This window comes from Balaenoptera ricei, chromosome 4 (assembly GCF_028023285.1).
Source record: "Balaenoptera ricei isolate mBalRic1 chromosome 4, mBalRic1.hap2, whole genome shotgun sequence".
Classification (NCBI taxonomy): Eukaryota; Metazoa; Chordata; class Mammalia; order Artiodactyla; family Balaenopteridae; genus Balaenoptera; species Balaenoptera ricei.
This window is the reverse complement of record NC_082642.1, coordinates 89,493,205-89,513,053: the sequence shown is the minus strand read 5'-3', so window position 1 is coordinate 89,513,053 and position 19,849 is coordinate 89,493,205. Positions and strand designations below refer to the sequence as shown.

At 37.7% G+C, this 19,849-nt stretch overlaps 1 protein-coding gene across 5 annotated transcripts in view; it reads right to left on the bottom strand.

Moving 5' to 3' along the window:
- Positions 1 to 19,849, bottom strand: part of UBXN7 (UBX domain protein 7) — a 74,556-nt gene that overhangs the window by 13,462 nt on the left and 41,245 nt on the right. For 4 of the 5 annotated variants that reach the window (XM_059920859.1, XM_059920861.1, XM_059920860.1 and 1 more), the window contains 3 exons: positions 19,450 to 19,596; positions 18,008 to 18,098; positions 17,225 to 17,352 (listed from right to left, as the gene is read on the bottom strand). In XM_059920859.1, coding sequence (XP_059776842.1) covers positions 17,225 to 17,352; positions 18,008 to 18,098; positions 19,450 to 19,596 — 366 coding nt within the window. The remainder of the gene's footprint in view (positions 1 to 17,224; positions 17,353 to 18,007; positions 18,099 to 19,449; positions 19,597 to 19,849) is intronic. The other variant, XM_059920863.1, reaches the window with a different exon arrangement.

Sequence of the window (19,849 nt, the reverse complement as noted above, 5' to 3'; positions counted from 1 at the left end):
AATCAAAGTCCCAGCAGCTTTCCTTGTAGAAAGTGCCAAGCTGATTCTAAAACTTATACTGAAATGCAAAGGACCTGAAATAGCCAAAACAACTATGAAGAAGAACAAAGTTGAAGGGCTTACACCAGGCAATTTCAAGACTTATTACAAAGCTATAGTAATCATTAAGACAGTAAAATAATGACATAAAGGTAGACAAATCAATCACTGGAAAGAATAGATGCCATAAACCCACACATACATGATCAATTTCTGACAAAGGTACTAGGTTCAATGGGAAAAGGATAATCTTTACAACAAATGGTGCTGGGACAAGCATACAGGCACAGGCAAACAAACAAAAAACCCCAACTCAACCCCACCCTAATACCATATACAAAAATTAATTCAAAGTGGATCACAGACTGAAGAGCTAAAACTATAAAAAATATGGGATAAAATCTTGGGTTAGGCTAAGATTTCTCAAATAAGACACAAAAAGCACGAAGTATAAAAGAAAGTTGAGAGGAGCTTCAATATGGCAGAAGAGTAAGACGTGGAGATCACCTTCCACCCCACAAATACATAAGAAATACATCTACATGTGGAACAACTCCTACAGAACACCTACTGAACGCTGGTAGAAGACCTCAGACCTCCCAAAAGGCAAGAAACTCCCCACGTACCTTAGTAGGGCAAAAGAAAAGAAAAAAGAAAAAACAGAGACAAAAGAATAGGGACAGTACCTGCACCTCTGGGAGGGAGCTGTGAAGGAGGAAAGGTTTCCACACACTAGGAAACCCCTTTGTGTGCGGAGACTGAGGGTGGCGGAGGGGGGAAGCTTCGGAGCCATGGAGGAGAGCGCAGCAACAGCGGTGCAGAGGGCAAAGCAGAGAGGTTCCCACACAGAGGATCGGTGCCGAACAGCACTCACCAGCCCAAGAGGCTTGGCTGCTCACCCGCCGGGGTGGGCGGGGGCTGGGAGCTGAGGCTCTGGCTTCAGTTGGATCCCAGGGAGAGGACTGGGGTTGGCCGCGTGAACACAGCCTGAAGGGGGCTAGTGTGCCACGGCTAGCGAGGAGGGAGTCTGGGAAAAGGTCTGGAACTGCAAAAGAGGCAAGAGACTTTTTCTTGCCTCTGTTTCCTGGTGCATGAGGAGAGGGGATTAAGAGCACTGCTTAAAGGAGCTCGAGACGGGCGAAAGCCGCGGCTATCAGTGCAGACCCCAGAGACGGGCATGAGATGCTAAGGCTGCTGCTGTAGCCACCAAGAAGCCTGTGTGCAGGCACAGGTCACCATCCACACCTCCCCTCCTGGGAGCCTGTGCAGCCCGTCACTGCCAGGGTCCCGTGATCCAGGGACAGCTTCCCCGGGAGAATGCATGGAGCACCCGTATCAGCTGCTCCTTTAACCCCGTCCTGTCTGAGCAAAGAACAGATGCCCTCAGGCGACCTACATGCAGAGGCGGGGCCAAATCTAAAGCTGAACCCTGGGAGCTATGCGAACAAAGAAGAGAAAGGGAAATCTCTCCCAGCAGCTTCAGGAGCAGCGGATTAAATCTCCACAGTCAACTTGATGTACCCTGCATCTCTGGAATACCTGAATAGACAAGAAATCATCCCAAATTGAGGAGATGGACTTTGTGGGCAACAATATATATATATATATTTCCCCTTTTTCTCTTCTTGTGAGTATGTATGTGTATGCTTCTGTATGTGGTTTTGTCTGTATAGCTTTGCTTTTACCACTTGTCCAAGGGTTCTGTCTGGGTGTTTTTTGTTTTTTTTACTATAGTTTTCAGTGCTTGTTATCATTAGTGGATTTGTTTTTTGGTTTGGTTGTTCTTTCTTTCTTTTCTTTTCTTTTCTTCCCCTTCCTCCCTCCCTCCCTCCCTTTCTCTCTTTCTCTCTCTTTCTTTCTCCCTTTTATACTGAGCCATGTGGATGACAGGCTCTTGGTGCTCCAGCCAGGCGTCAGGGCTGTGCCTCTGAGATGGGAGAGCCAAATTCAGGACATTGGTCCACCAGAGACCTCCCAGCCCCACGTAATACCAAATGGCGAAGATCTCCCAGAGATCTCCATCTCAACGCCAAGACCCAGCTCCACTCAACGACCAGCAAGCTACAGTGCTGGACACCCTATGCAAAACAACTAGCAAGACAAGAACACAACCCCACCCATTAGCAGAGAGGCTGCCTAAAATCATAATAAGGTCACAGACACTCCAAAACACACCAGCAGACGTGCACCTGCCCACCAGAAAGACAAGATCCAGCCTCATCCACCAGAATATAGGCACTAGTTGCCTCCACCAGGAAGGCTACACAACCCACTGAACCAACCTTAGCCACTGGGGGCAGACACCAAAAACAAGGGGAACTACGAACCTGCAGCCTGAGAAAAGGAGACCCCAAGCACAGTAAGTTAAGCAAAATGAGAAAACAAAGAAACACACAGCAGATGAAGGAGCAAGGTAAAAACTCACGAGACCTAACAAATGAAGAGGAAATAGGCATTCTACCTGAAAAAGAATTCAGAATAATGATAGTAAAGATGATCCAAACTCTTGGAAATAGAATGTAGAAAATACAACAAACATTTAACAAGGACCTAGAAGAACTAAAGAGCAAACGAACAATCACGAACAACACAAAAAATGAAATTAAAAATTCTCTAGAAGGGATCAATAGCAGAATAACTGAGGCAGAAGAACGGAGAAGTGACCTGGAAGATAAAATACTGGAAATAACTACTGCAGCGCAGAATAAAGAAAAAAGAATGAAAAGAATTGAGGGCAGTCTCAGAGACCACTGGGACAATATTAAACGCACCAACATTCGAATTATAGGGGTCCCAGAAGAAGAAGAGAAAAAGAAAGGGACTGAGAAAATATCTGAAGAGATTATAGTTGAAAACATCCCTAATATGGGTAAGGAAATAATTAATCAAGTCCAGGAAGCACAGAGAGTCGCATACAGGATAAATCCAAGGAGAAACACGCCAAGACACATATTAATCAAACTATCAAAAATTAAATACAAAGAAAAAATATTAAAAGCAGCAAGGGAAAAACAACAAATAACATACAAGGGAATCCCCATAAGGTTAACAGCTGATCTTTCAGCAGAAAGTCTGCAAGCCAGAAGGGAGTGGCAGTACATATTTAAAGTGATGAAAGGGAAAAACCTACAACCAAGATTACTCTATCCAGCAAGGATCTCATTCAGATTTGATGGAGAAATTAAAACCTTTACAGACAAGCAAAAGCTAAGAGAATTCAGCACAACCAAACCAGCGCTACAACAAATGCTAAAGGAACTTCTTTAGGCAGGAAACACAAGAGAAGGAAAAGACCTACAAAAACAAACTCAAACAATTAGAAAAATGGTAATAGGAACATACATATAGATAATTTACCTTAAATGTAATGGATTAAATGCTCCAACCAAAAGACATAGACTGGCTGAATGGATACAAAAACAAGACCCGTATATATGCTGTCTACAAGAGACCCACTTCAGACCTAGGGACACATACAGACTGAAAGTGAGGGGATGGAAAAAGATATTCCATGCAAATGGAAATCAAAAGAAAGCTGGAGTAGCAATTCTCATATCAGACAAAATAGACTTTAAAACAAAGACTATTACAAGAGACAAAGAAGCACACTACATAATGATCAAGGGATCAATCCAAGAAGATATAACAACTGTAAATATTTATGCACCCAACATAGGAGCACCTCAATACATAAGGCAAATACTAACAGCCATAAAAGGGGAAATCGACAGTAACGCAATCACAGTAGGGGACTTCAACACCCCACTTTCACCAATGGACAGATCATCCAAAATGAAAATAAACAAGGAAACACAAGCTTTAAATGATACATTAAACAAGATGGACTTAATTGATATTTATAGGACATTCCATCCAAAAACAGCAGATTACACTTTCTTCTCAAGTGCACACGGAACATTCTCCAGAATAGATCACATCTTGGGTCACAAATCAAGCCACAGTAAATTTAAGAAATTGAAATCATATCAAGCATCTTTCTGACCACGACACTATGAGATTAGAAATGAATTACAGGGAAAAAAAACGTGAAAAACACAAACACATGGAGGCTAAACAATACGTTACTAAATAACCAAGAGATCACTGAAGAAATCAAAGAGAAAATCAAAACATATCTAGAGACAACTGACAATGAAAACACGATGATCCAAAACCTATGGGATGCAGCAAAAGCAGTTCTAAGAGGGAAGTTTATAGCTATACAAGCCTACCTCAAGAAACAAGAAAAATCTCAAATAAAAAATCTAACCTTACACCTAAAGGAACTAGAGAAAGAAGAACAAACAAAACCCAAAGTTAGTGGAAGGAAAGAAATCATAAAGATCAGAGCAGAAGTAAATGAAATAGAAAACAAGAAAACAATAGCAAAGATCAATAAAACTAAAAGCTGGTTCTTTGAGAAGATAAACAAAATTGATAAACCATTAGCCAGACTCATCAAGAAAAAGAGGGAGAGGACTCAAATCAATAAAATTAGAAATGAAAACGGAGAAGTTACAACAGACACCACAGAAATACAAAGCATCCTAAGAGACTACTACAAGCAACTCTATGCCAATAAAATGGGCAACGTGGAAGAAATGGACCAATTCTTAGAACGGTATAACCTTCCAAGACTGAACCAGGAAGAAATAGAAAATATGAACAGACCAATCACAAGTAATGAAATTGAAACTGTGATTAAAAATCTTCCAACAAACAAAAGTCCAGGACCAGATGGCTTCACAGGTGAATTCTATCAAACATTTAGAGAAGAGCTAACACCCATCCTTCTCAAACTGTGGAGGAAGGAACACTCCCAAACTCATTCTACGAGGCCACCATCACCCTGATACCAAAACCAGATAAAGACACTACAAAAAAAAAAGAAAATTACAGACCAATATCACTCATGAATATAGATGCAAAAATCCTCAACAAAATACTAGCAAACAGAATCCAACAACACATTAAAAGGATCATACACCATGATCAAGTGGGATTTATCCCAGGGATGCAAGGATTCTTCAATATACCTAAATCAATCAATGTGATAAACCCTATTAACAAATTGAAGAATAAAAACCATATGATCATCTCAATAGATGCAGAAAAAGCTTTTGACAAAATTCAACACCCATTTATGATAAAAACTCTCCAGAAAGTGGGCATAGAGGGAATCTACCTCAACATAATAAAGGCCACATACGACAAACCCACCGCAAACATCATTCTCAATGGTGAAAAACTGAAAGCATTTCCTCTAGATCAGGAACAAGACAAGGATGTCCACTCTCACCACTGTTATTCAACATAGTTTTGGAAGTCCTAGCCATGGCAATCAGAGAAGAAAAAGAAATAAAAGGAATACAAATTGGAAAAGAAGAAGTAAAACTGTCACTGTTTGCGGATGACATGATACTATACATAGAGAATCCTAAAACTGCCACCAGAAAACTGCTAGAGTTAACCAATGAATTTGGTAAAGCTGCAGGATACAAAATTAATGCACAGAACTCTCTTGCATTCCTATACACTAATGATGAAATATCTGAAAGAGAAATTAAGGAAACACTCCCATTTACCACTGCAACAAAAAGAATTAAATACCTAGGAATAAAAATACCTAAGGAGACAAAAGACCTGTATGCAGAAAACTATCAGACACTGATGAAAGAAATTAAAGATGATACCAACAGATGGAGAGACATACCATGTTCTTGGGTTGGAAGAATCAATATTGTGAAAATGACTATACTACCCAAAGCAATATACAGAATCAATGCAATCCCTATCAAATTACCAATGGCATTTTTTACGGAAGTAGAACAAAAACTCTTAAAATGTGTATGGAGACACAAAAGACCCCGAATAGCCAAAGCAGTCTTGAGGGAAAAAAACGGAGCTGGAGGAATCAGACTCCCTGACTTCAAACTATAGTACAAAGCTACAGTAATCAAGACAATATGGTACTGGCACAAAAACAGAAACATAGATCAATGGAACAAGATAGAAAGCCCAGAGATAAAGCCATGCACCTATGGTCAACTAATCTATGACAAAGGAGGCAAGGATATACAATGGAGAAAAGACAGTCTCTTCAATAAGTGGTGCTGGGAAAACTGGACACCTACATGTAAAGGAATGAAATTAGAACACTCCCTAACACCATACACAAAAATAAATTTGAAATGGATTAGAGACCTAAATGTAAGACCGGACACTATAAAACTCTTAGAGGAAAACATAGGAAGAACACTCTTTGACATAAATCACAGAAAGATCTGTCTTGATCCACCTCCTAGAGTAATGGAAATAAAAGCAAAAATAAACAAATGGGACCTAATGAAACTTCAAAGCTTTTGCACAGCAAAGGAAACCGTAAATAAGATGAAAAGACAACCCTCAGAATGGGAGGAAGTATTTGCAAACGAATCAACGGACAAAGGATTAATCTCCAAAATATATAAACAGCTCAAGCAGCTCAATATTAAAGAAACAAACAACCCAATCCAAAAATGGGCAGAAGACCTAAATACACATTTCTCCAAAGAAGATGTACAGATGGCCAAGAAGCACATGAAAAGCTGCTCAACATCACTAATTATTAGAGAACTGCAAATCAAAACTACAATGAGGTATCACCTCACTCCTGTTAGAATGGGCATCATCAGAAAATCTACAAACAACAAGTACTGGAAAGGGTGTGGAGAAAAGGGAACCCTCTTGCACTGTTGGTGGGAATGTAAATTGATACAGCCACTATGGAGAACAGTATGGAGGTTCCTTAAAAAACTAAAAATAGAATTACCATATGATCCAGCAATCCCACTACTGGGCATATACCCAGAGAAAACCATAATTCAAAAAGACACATGCACCCCAATGTTCACTGCAGCACTATTTACAATAGCCAGGTCATGGAAGCAACCTAAATGCCCACTGACAGATGAATGGATAAAGAAGATGTGGTACATATATACAACAGAATATTACTCAGCCATAAAAAGGAACAAAATTGGGTCATTTGTAGAGACGTGGATGGATATAGAGACTGTCATACAAGTCAGCAAGAGAAAAACAAATATCGTATATTAACACATATATGTGGAATCTAGAAAAATGGTACAGATGAACCGGTTTGCAGGGCATAAATTGAGACACAGATGTAGAGAACAAACCTATGGACACCAAGGGGGGAAAGCGGCAGGGGGTGGTGGTGGGGGTGGTGGTGTGATGAATTGGGCAATTGGGATTGACATGTATACACTGATGGGTATATAACTGATGACTAATAAGGACCTGCTGTATAAAAAAATAAAATTTAATTTAAAAAAAAGTCATGTACCACAATGTTCACAAAAAAAAAGAAAATAACTATACTACCCAAAGTAATCTACAGATTCAATGCAATCCCTATCAAACTACCAATGGCATTTTTAACAGAACTAGAACAAAAAATTTCACAATTTGTATGGAAACAGAAATGACCCAGAATAGCCAAAGCAATCTGGAGAAAGAAAAACGGAGCTGGAGGAATCAGGCTCCCTGACTTCAGACTATACTACAAAGCTACAGTAATCGAGACAGTATGGCACTGGCACAAAAACAGAAATATAGATCAATGGAACAGTATAGAAAGCCCAGAGATAAACCCACGCATATATGCTCAATTTATCTTTGATAAAGGAGGCAAGAATATACAATGGAGAAAAGACAACCTCTTCAATAAGTGGTGCTGGGAAAACTGGACACCTACATGTAAAAGAATGAAATTAGAACACTCCCTAACACCATACACAAAAATAAACTCAAAATGGATTAAAGACCTAAATGTAAGGCCAGACACTATAAAACTCTTAGAGGAAAACATAGGCAGAACACTCTATGACATAAATCACAGAAAGATCCTTTTTGACCCACCTCCTAGAGAAATGGAAATAAAAACAAAAATAAACAAATGGGACTTAATGAAACTTAAAAGCTTTTGCACAGCAAAGGAAACCATAAACAAGATGAAAAGACAATCCTCAGAATGGGAGAAAATATTTGCAAATGAAGCAACTGACAAAGGATTAATCTCCAAAATTTACAAGCAGCTCATGCAGCTCAATATCAAAAAAACAAACAACCCAATCCAGAAATGGGCAGAAGACCTAAACAGACATTTCTCCAAAGAAGATATACAGATTGCCAACAAACACATGAGAGAATGCTCAACATCATTAATCATTAGAGAAATGCAAATCAAAACTATAATGTGATATCATCTCACACCAGTCAGAATGGCCATCATCAAAAAATCTACAAACAGAGTTACAGAAAGATAGACAAGATGAAAAGGCAGAAGGCTATGTACCTGATGAAGGAACAAGAAAAAAACCCAGAAAAACAACTAAATGAAGTGGAGAGAGGCAACCTTCCAGAAAAAGAATTCAGAATAATGATAGTGAAGATGATCCAGGACCTCGGAATAAGAATGGAGGCAAAGATTGAGAAGATGCAAGAAATGATTAACAAAGACCTAGAAGAATTAAAGAACAAACAAACAGAGATGACCAATACAATAACTGAAATGAAAACTACACTAGAAGGAATCAATAGCAGAATAACTGAGGCAGAAGAACGGATAAGTGACCTGGAAGACAGAATGGTGGAATTCACTGCTGTGGAACAGACTAAAGAAAAAAGAATGAAAAGAAATGAAGACAGCCTAAGAGACCTCTGGGACAACATTAAACGCAACAACATTCGCAGTATAGGGGTCCCAGAAGGTGAAGAGAGAGAGAAAGGACCAGAGAAAATATGTGAAGAGATTATAGTCGAAAACTTCCCTAACATGGGAAAGGAAATAGCCACCCAAGTCCAGGAAGCGCAGAGAGTCCCATACAGGATAAACCCAAGGAGAAACATGCCGAGAAACATAGTAATCAAAGTGGCAAAAATTAAAGACAAAGAAAAATTATTGAAAGCAGCAAGGGAAAAACGACAAATAACATACAAGGGAAATCCCATAAGGTTAACAGCTGATTTCTCAGCAGAAACTCTGCAAGCCAGAAGGGAGTGGCATGATATACTTAAAGTGATGAAAGGGAAGAACCTACAACCAAGATTACTCTACCCGGCAAGGATCTCATTTAGATTTGATGGAGAAATCAAAAGCTTTACAGACAAGCAAAAGCTAAGAGAATTCAGCACCACCAAACCAGCTCTACAACAAATGCTAAAGGAACTTCTCTAAGTGGGAAACACAAGAGAAGAAAAGGACCTACAAAAACAAACCCAAAACAATTAAGAAAATGGTCATAGGAACATACATATCGATAATTACCTTAAACGTGAATGGATTAAATGCCCCAACCAAAAGACATAGACTGGCTGAATGGATACAAAAACAAGACCCATATATATGCTGTCGACAAGAGACCCACTTTAGACCTAGGGACACATACAGACTGAAAGTGAGGGGATGGAAAAAGATATTCCATGCAAATGGAAATCAAAAGAAAGCTGGAGTAGCTATACTCATATCAGATAAAATAGACTTTAAAATAAAGAAAGTTACAAGAGACAAGGAAGGACACTACAGAATGATCAAGGGATCAATGCAAGAAGAAGATATAACAATTATAAATATATATGCACCCAACATAGGAGCACCTCAATACATAAGGCAACTGCTAACAGCTATAAAAGAGGAAACTGACAGTAACACAATCATAGTGGGAGACTTTAACACCTCAGTTACACCAATGGACAGATCATCCAAAATGAAAATAAATAAGGAAACAGAAGCTTTAAATGACACAATAGACCAGATAGATTTAATTGATATATATAGGACATTCCATCCAAAAACAGCAGATTACACGTTCTTCTCAAGTGCTCACAGAACATTCTACAGGATAGATCACATCTTGGGTCACAAATCAAGCCTCAGTAAATTTAAGAAAAATGAAATCATATCAAGCATCTTTTCTGACCACAACGCTATGAGATTAGAAATGAATTACAGGGAAAAAAACGTAAAAAAGACAAACACATGGAGGCTAAACAATACATTACTAAATAACCAAGAGATCACTGAAGAAATCAAAGAGGAAATCAAAAAATACCTAGAGACAAATGACAATGAAAACACGACGACCCAAAACCTATGGGATGCAGCGAAAGCAGTTCTAAGAGGGAAGTTTGTAGCTATACAAGCCTACCTCAAGAAACAAGAAAAATCTCAAGTAAACAATCTAACCTTACACCTAAAGGAACTAGAGAAAGAAGAACAAACAAAACCCAAAGTTAGCAGAAGGAAAGAAATCATAAAGATCAGAGCAGAAATAAATGAAATAGAAACAAAGAAAACAAGAGCAAAGATCAATAAAACTAAAAGTTGGTTCTTTGAGAAGATAAACAAAATTGATAAACCATTAGCCAGACTCATCAAGAAAAAGAGGGAGAGGACTCAAATCAATAAAATCAGAAATGAAAAAGGAGAAGTTACAACAGACACCGCAGAAATACAAAGCATCCTAAGAGACTACTACAAGCAACTTTATGCCAATAAAATGGACACCCTGGAAGAAATGGACAAATTTTTAGAAAGGTATAACCTTCCAAGACTGAACCAGGAAGAAACAGAAAATATGAACAGACCAATCACAAGTAATGAAATTGAAACTGTGATTAAAAATCTTCCAACAAACAAAAGTCCAGGACCAGATGGCTTCACAGGTGAATTCTATCAAACATTTAGAGAAGAGCTAACACCCATCCTTCTCAAACTCTTCCAAAAACTTGCAGAGGAAGGAACACTCCCAAACTCATTCTATGAGGCCACCATCACCCTGATACCAAAACCAGACAAAGACACTACAAAAAAAGAAAATTACAGACCAATATCACTGATGAATATAGATGCAAAAATCCTCAACAAAATACTAGCAAACAGAATCCAACAACACGTTAAAAGGATCATACACCACGATCAAGTGGGATTTATCCCAGGGATGCAAGGATTCTTCAATGTATGCAAATCAATCAATGTGATACACCATATTAACAAATTGAAGAAGAAAAACCATATGATCATCTCAATAGATGCAGAAAAAGCTTTTGACAAAATTCAACACCCATTTATGATAAAAACTCTCCAGAAAGTGGGCATAGAGGGAAACTACCTCAACATAATAAAGGCCATATATGACAAACCCACAGCAAACATCATTCTCAATGGTGAAAAACTGAAAGCATTTCCTCTAAGATCAGGAACGAGACAAGGATGTCCACTCTCACCACTATTATTCAACATAGTTCTGGAAGTCCTAGCCACGGCAATCAGAGAAGAAAAAGAAATAAAAGGAATACAAATTGGAAATGAAGAAGTAAAACTGTCACTGTTTGCGGATGACACGATACTATACATAGAGAATCCTAAAGATGCCACCAGAAAACTGCTAGAGCTAATTAATGAATATGGTAAAGTTGCAGGATACAAAATTAACGCACAGAAATCTCTTGCATTCCTATACACTAATGATGAAAAATCTGAAAGAGAAATTATGGCAACACTCCCATTTACCATTGCAACAAAAAGAATAAAATACCTAGGAATAAACCTACCTAGGGAGACAAAAGACCTGTATGCAGAAAACTATAAGACACTGATTAAAGAAATTAAAGATGATACCAACAGATGGAGAGATATACCATGTTCTTGGATTGGAAGAATCAACATTGTGAAAATGAGTATACTACCCAAAGCAATCTACAGATTCAATGCAATCCCTATCAAATTACCAATGGCATTTTTTACGGAGCTAGAACAAATCATCTTAAAATTTGTATGGAGACACAAAAGACCCCGAATAGCCAAAGCAGTCTTGAGGCAAAAAAATGGAGCTGGAGGAATCAGACTCCCTGACTTCAGACTATATTACAAAGCTACAGTAATCAAGACAATATGGTACTGGTACAAAAACAGAAACATAGATCAATGGAACAAGATAGAAAGCCCAGAGATTAACCCACGCACCTATGGTCAACTAATCTATGACAAAGGAGGCAAAGATATACAACGGAGAAAAGACAGTCTCTTCAATAAGTGGTGCTGGGAAAACTGGACAGCTACATGTAAAAGAATGAAATTAGAATACTCCCTAACACCATACACAAAAATAAACTCAAAATGGATTAGAGACCTAAATATAAGACTGGACACTATAAAACTCTTAGAGGAAAACATAGGAAGAACACTCTTTGACATAAATCACAGCAAGATCTTTTGTGATCCATCTCCTAGAGTAATGGAAATAAAAACAAAAATAAACAAATGGGACCTAATGAAACTTCAAAGCTTTTGCACAGCAAAGGAAACCATAAACAAGACGAAAAGACAACCCTCAGAAGGGGAGAAAATATTTGCAAACGAATCAACGGACAAAGGATTAATCTCCAAAATATATAAACAGCTCATTTAGCTCAATATTAAAGAAACAAACACCCCAATCCAAAAATGGGCAGAAGACCTAAATAGACATTTCTCCAAAGAAGACATACAGATGGCCACGAAGCACATGAAAAGATGCTCAACATCACTAATTATTAGAGAAATGCAAATGAAAACTACAATGAGGTATCACCTCACTCCTGTTAGAATGGGCATCATCAGAAAATCTACAAACAACAAATGCTGGAGAGGGTGTGGAGAAAAGGGAACCCTCTTGCACTGCTGGTGGGAATGTAAATTGATACAGCCACTATGGAGAACAATATGGAGGTTCCTTAAAAAACTAAAAATAGAATTATCATATGACCCAGCAATCCCACTACTGGGCATATACCCAGAGAAAACCGTAATTCAAAAAGACACATGCACCCGAATGTTCATTGCAGCACTATTTACAATAGCCAGGTCATGGAAGCAACCTAAATGCCCATCAACAGATGAATGGATAAAGAAGATGTGGTACATATATACAATGGAATATTACTCAGCCATTAAAAGGAACGAAATTGAGTCATTTGTTGAGAAGTGGATGGATCTAGAGACTGTCATACAGAGTGAAGTAAGTCAGAAAGAGAAAAACAAATATCGTATATTAATGCATGTATGTGGAACCTAGAAAAATGGTACAGATGAGCCGGTTGGCAGGGTAGAAGTTGAGACACAGATGTAGAGAACGGACATATGGACACCAAGGGGGGAAAACTGCGGTGGGGTGGGGATGGTGGTGTGCTGAATTGGGCGATTGGGATTGACATGTATACACTGATGTGTATAAAACTGATGCCTAATAAGAACCTGCAGTATAAAAAAACAAAAAAACAAAACAACTAATACTAAACTTTCATTGGGTTATTTGTATGGAAATATGTTAATACAAATGTTTCAGACATTACATGAAATTTCTAAAAATCTTATATTTGTATTTGTATGGAAATATGTATGGAAATATGTTAATATAAATGTTTCAGACATTATATGAAATTTCTAAAAATCTTATATTTGTATTTGTATGGAAATATGTATGGAAATATGTTAATATAAATGTTTCAGACATTACATGAAATTTCTAAAAATCTTATATGTTCTGGTATAATGTTATAAGTAACAATCCTAGTTATTACTTTAAAATGTATATCTCAGAAATAACTATTTTTCTTGTCAACTGCATTATTATGAACTTTCATCAAATCTTTAACAGTGGTCATTTTTAAGTGTTTTGTCATTTACAGACAGTTCTGTGTGTACTCTGATGCTTTTGCAAATATGTTCCTATAAAAGGGTTTCATCTTCAAGAAATTCATGGAAAAGACTCTGAGAAGTACAGGTTTCTGGTAACTGACTGTACTGCTGAACTGAATGAATAAGCATTTTCAGAACTCTAATGAAAAACTGATGAACTCATAAAAGTGCTAACAAAATATCAAGATGAAAAAAAATTAATTACATGGGACTGAGTGAACTGATGAGGATGAGTATAATTTTTGTGACTTTCTGTCTGAATTAAAAAAAAAAAAAATCCCACAAGGACTCAGAGGCAAAGAATATACAAATCAATTTTCACTGCAAAGTAAAGGATCTGTTACAGTGGAGGATTACTGGACTGAATGTCACTATTATGACATAGTATGAGTGTGTTTCATGTTTGGTAATTGCAATCATTGTTGCTTTTGTTGTGGTCATTCATGTACAATGCTTGGTGTCAGTCTATTTATCTCTTGTAAAAATAAAATACAGTGTGTGTGTGTGAAAAAAAAAATCTACAAACAATAAATGCTGGAGAGGGTGTGGAGAAAAGGGAACCCTCATACACTGTTGGTGGGAATGTAAATTGATACAGCCACTATGGAGAACAGTATGGTTCCTTAAAAAAACTAAAAATAGAACTACCACATGACCCAGCAATTGCACTACTGGGCACTTACCCCGAGAAAACCATAATTCAAAAAGAGTCATGTACCACAATGTTCATTGCAGCTCTATTTACAATAGCCAGGACATGGAAGCAACCTAAGTGTGCATCGACAGATGACTGGATAAAGAAGATGTGGCACATATATACAATGGAATATTACTCAGCCATAAAAAGAAACAAAATTGAGTTATTTGTAGTGAGGTGGATGGACCTAGAGTCTGTCATACAGAGTGAAGTAAGTCAGAAACAGAAAAACAAATACCGTATGCTAACATATATATATGGAATCTAAAAAGAAAAAAAAAATGGTCATGAAGAACCCAGGGAAAGTTGGAAATATATAAAGACGCAGACCTACTAGAGAATGGACTTGAGGACACGGGGAACAGGAAGGGTAAGCTGGGACAAAGTGAGAGAGTGGTAGTTTATATATGGACATATAAACACTACCAAATGTAAAATAGATAGCTAGTGGGAAGCAGTCACATAGCACAGGGAAATCAGCTCAGTGCTTCGTGACCAGCTAGAACGGTGGGATAGGGAGGGTGGGAGGGAGACGCAAGAGGGAAGACATATGGGGATATATGTATATGTATAACTGATTCACTTTGTTATAAAGCAGAAACTAATACACCATTGTAAAGCAATTATACTCCAATAAAAATGTTAAAATAAAAAAGAAAGTTGATAAATTGGATTTCATCAACATTTTAAAATTTGCTCTTCAAAAACACCATCATGAAATGAATAAGCAAGCAACAAACTGAAAAAAAATATCTGCAAACCATATATCCAACAAAGGACTTATATGTAAGTCCTTACAACTCAATAAAAAGATATACAACCCAGGGGCCTTCCCTGGCGGTCCAGTGGTTAAGACTCCGCGCTTCCACTGCAGGGGGCACAGGTTTCATCCCTGGTCAGGGAACTAAGATTCCACATGCTGCGCAGCATGGCGCCCCCCACCCCGCCGCCACAAAAAAAAAAAATATACAACCCAGTAAGAAAAAAATGAGCCTGAGATCTGAATAGGCTCTTTACAAAAAGAGACAGACAGTAAAAAAGCACGTGAAAAGATGCTCATATCAAAACTTGTCAAATTGCAAATTTTAAATATACTCAGTTACTACACATTAATTATACTTCAACAAAGCTATGAAATTTTTCAAAATAAACTTAAATAGCACTCACAAGAAAGCAAACAGATATGCTCACGTGACATGCAATGGCTTGGACTGACTACAGATAATAACACTGTGTATCATGAAGGCTGATTTTAAAGAATGACATTATGATGGACTCTGTTAGTTTCCTATTTCACATCCAGTCTTCTTTGCTTCCTTATTAAAAGAACCTCAACTGTGTACAAGAAAATGTGTCCAGCTAAAACAAGCAGAACTCTTATCTGTGGCTGTTTTACCTTTGGAATAGAGACGCCACCCCCTTCCTCCTTGTCCATGCTGAAGACGGAGCACAGCGTCTGTACTGTGACCATGAGGACAAAAGCCAATACTACGGATGGAGGGGGGAAAAGAAGGGGAGGAACCTGGTTCCTTGATGACATCCACGTGAGTCAAGTCCTAGACTGCTTGCCTCTGAACTTCTTGTTGAGAAAAGATGTCTTCTTTGTTTAAGCCATTATTTGTTGCTGTGTCTCTTGTACATAGTTGATCAAAATTTGTTACATTCAGAGAATTTAGTTCAGAAGTGGGGTCTGAGGTACTAGTCACCCAAATAAGCCCTATGTAACTGTCCAATTTTATGGTCCCACTCTTTTCCCTACTAAGTAAGTCCCTTAACTTTTACAAGAGATCTAGTAAGGTTTTAAACTCAATTTATGTTGTTAATTCATCAACTCACAAGCTCAGGCTCTGGTTTTTGACAGTATCAGCCTATGTCTGCAAAAGATGAGAAAACTCTCTTAGGGAAATCACAGAAACTTCCTGGGTTTTGTAATGCCTTAAGAAAGAATTCTACTTACGTAAAACTTCTGAGTAATGGAGGGGGGGAAGAAAAGAATTCTATACAAACCCTTGGCAAGCACCCATAGCCTCTCCTTAAATGGGCACTTTATTCTAGGTAATAACTTAAGGAACTGTTTCATCACTGCATGATATTGGACTGCTAAAGTCACATCCTCTGTAACTAATTTTATCCTCACTGCCATCAAACCCAAACAGTTCCTACAATCAATGTGAGATTCCCACATCTTTGAAGGTCTCCTACATGCAACTAATCTTGCTATCAATTATCAAATAGGTCTGCCTAGTAATAGCATATTATAGAAATTAAATATAGAAATAATCTTTGGGTGGGCCTGAGACCCAGGTCTTAAAGGTATGTAATCAGCAATAATGCCCAATTACAGCATAAGAGTTGTTCTAGCAAAAATACCATTTCCGCTGCTGCTTAGACCTGGATTCCAACAGTCCAAGCAGTGCTGCCCCTGAAGAAGTGGGTTTCTCTGTTACCAGACTTGCAGGTCAGTCTTCCTGCTCACTGCTACATAGTCACATTGTTTACTTCTAAATCCAGGTCTTAGGTCACATGCCTGATCCTAGGAGATGGGAAGTATGAATCCTGTAATTTCATTGAGAAGAGAGAACCCTTACGTAGGAAACTATCAAAATGTAAGATGTTGTGCAGCCACAAATTGTAACTGTCCACCACTTACATTATTATCTTTACCATCTTAACCTCAAACATTTTACACAAGACACTTCTATACAGTGACAGTTAACTGCCCATCACCACTTTTTAGTCATACTTACTGAACGGGCACATTTTTTGGGGGGACTGCTAGAAAGTCCATCCAGTTGCCCGTGTTCACCCAGAAATCCTGTTACTTGGTCCAAGAAAGAAGATACGTCTAACTGGTGCCACTCTACTAGCTTCTGACCTAAAGATTAAAAACCAGGATATAGAAATAAAATCAACACTCTTTCTGAATTCTCACTAAGTATTTCTTTCAGCATATACATAATTAAAATTTACTGGGAACATATTTCCACCCAACACCAGCTTAAGTTACATAGTGTCTTCATAACCTAGGGAATACATTAATTATAACCAACCTAAGAGATTCCCAGCCATCATGATGGAGGAACTACTTTATCTACTGATATCATTTATTGCCATTTAGGAAGAAGAGATTCAGAGAAAGCAATACCAATATAAAACTCAATCAATTAATAATAAACCCAGCTCTACCCTCTGCTTCTTTGGTGGGATTACAACCAGTACCTGAACAATCTTAACATTTTAGTGACCTAAGGGGATTCCTTAAAAATCATAAGGAAGATAAACAGTTATTCTTTGAAAAAACAGAACTGCACAAATATAAAATACTACCATGTCCCAAAGTTGTTGGAAACATATTCGCTAAATACACACATCAATAGATGTTTAAATAAGTGTAAAGGGCATGAACAAGAACCCTTCAACTAAATTACTACAAACAATTTTGAAACTGGACCCAGTCAAATATTAAAGATTATTTAGGTAACTGAAAGTTAAATAATAGGTTAAAGACTATAAGCTGAAATAACCCTTACCTGTCCGTGGATCCAAGATGGAAACATAGGGGAAATCCCCTAGCTTATAAAACTGTATGTATCTCTGACCTTCCTCACTGTCATGATAAACCTGTTAAATCATTGATATTAAAAAAAAAAAAAATCAGCCTCTTAAAAAAGTACTAACTATATCCTTGTTATATACCAACAGCAATTAAAGAGAAAATGAAGGTCACCTAGTGTGAACTCCCTCCACTTCCTGCCCTCAGTCACTTCTGAAACTTATATAAATATAGCAATCCATTCTTCCTCCTTTCTCAGCTCAAAAGAGGTATTGCTCTTCCTTTTCAAGTTATCTGTCCACCTATTTCATTCCTGACTCTCAACCACATATATCTTAATAAATCACAATATATTAAGATTATAAGCTCAAGTGCATAGCATACTGCTAGGCAAAGAGATGCTCAATCAACAGTCGCTAAATAAAAGGTTACCATTCAGAAAAAAATTTACTGAATTTAGGGGCCTGTAAAACATGAACAGGCAAATTACTAACATTAACAGCATGTCTTAGAGTGGGGAAAAGATTAAGTTCATTCAGAAGTATTTATTTTATAAAAAAAATTTTTTTGGCTGTGCCACGCAGCATACAGAATCTTAGTTCCCTGACCAGGGATCAAACCGGTGCCCCCTGTGGAAGCACAGAGTCCTAACCACTGGACCTCCAGGGAATTCCCTATAATTTTTCATAATATAAACAATTGGAGCACAATCATCTACCCTTAACTTGGTAATTTATATAAAAAGAAACCAGAGCCAGTAAGACTAAATGACAAGTTTAAGGACATACAATTAAAGACTATCAAACTGAAGCTAAAATCCACATCTTAGTCAAATGTTTTTTGATTACTTCAAGATCTTCTACAGTCCCACTATCAATTATAGTAGCCACTAGAACATGTGCTACTAAAGCATTTGAAATGTGACTAGTCCTAACAGCTGTACTGTAAGTGTAAAATACATACCAGATCCTGAAGGCTTAACACCAAAAAACAAAACAAAACAAAACACCTCATCATTATTTTAATATTAGTTTTATATTAGAGATATTGATTTTTAAAATATATTAAAATCAATCGCCTGTTTCTTTTGACCTTTTTAAATGTGGCTACTAGAAAATTTTAAATCACATTACATTTCTATTGAACAGTACAGCTGCACACTCTATCAAGACGTTCAAACTCTTCTGAGATATGAATACTACATGGTTTACGCGGCTTGGTTCCTTTTTTCCTCCTTCCCTTCATTGCTGCCCTTTCACTTATCCTTACTATTTCAGCCATTATGGGTGGTTTTACTTTTTCATATGTCAAAATTTAACTCAGTTATGAATTTGTTCCAGTTTATAACCCAATTCCTCTTCCCCAACATCCCATGTACCAAAGTAAAATAATACAAAATTTTTAATTAACTCTCCCCACCTGCCAGAAAATGAAATGTTCTCGGATAATATTCTTCACAGCTTCATTGCTCCATACATCACGGTTGAGGCACTGGCATGCAAAGTCTTGTACATTCTGAATGTTTATCATCAGCCACTTATTCTGCATCTGGCCACACTCTTTGGCCTGTAAGAGTAAAGTTACATAACAATTGTTAGAAACATTTTCTACTTGGTAACTGGTATGTTTCCGAATTCAGAAGCTGTCCTTTTTCCATATAAATACTAAGTTTTTTTCCCCAAGTATGGCATCTATAGCTTTCAGTGTCTAAACATTAATTACAGGCTTCCCTGGTGGTTCAGTGGTTAAGAATCCACCTGCCAACGCAAGGGACACGGGTTCATGCCCTGGTCTGGGAAGATCCCACATGCCGCGAAGC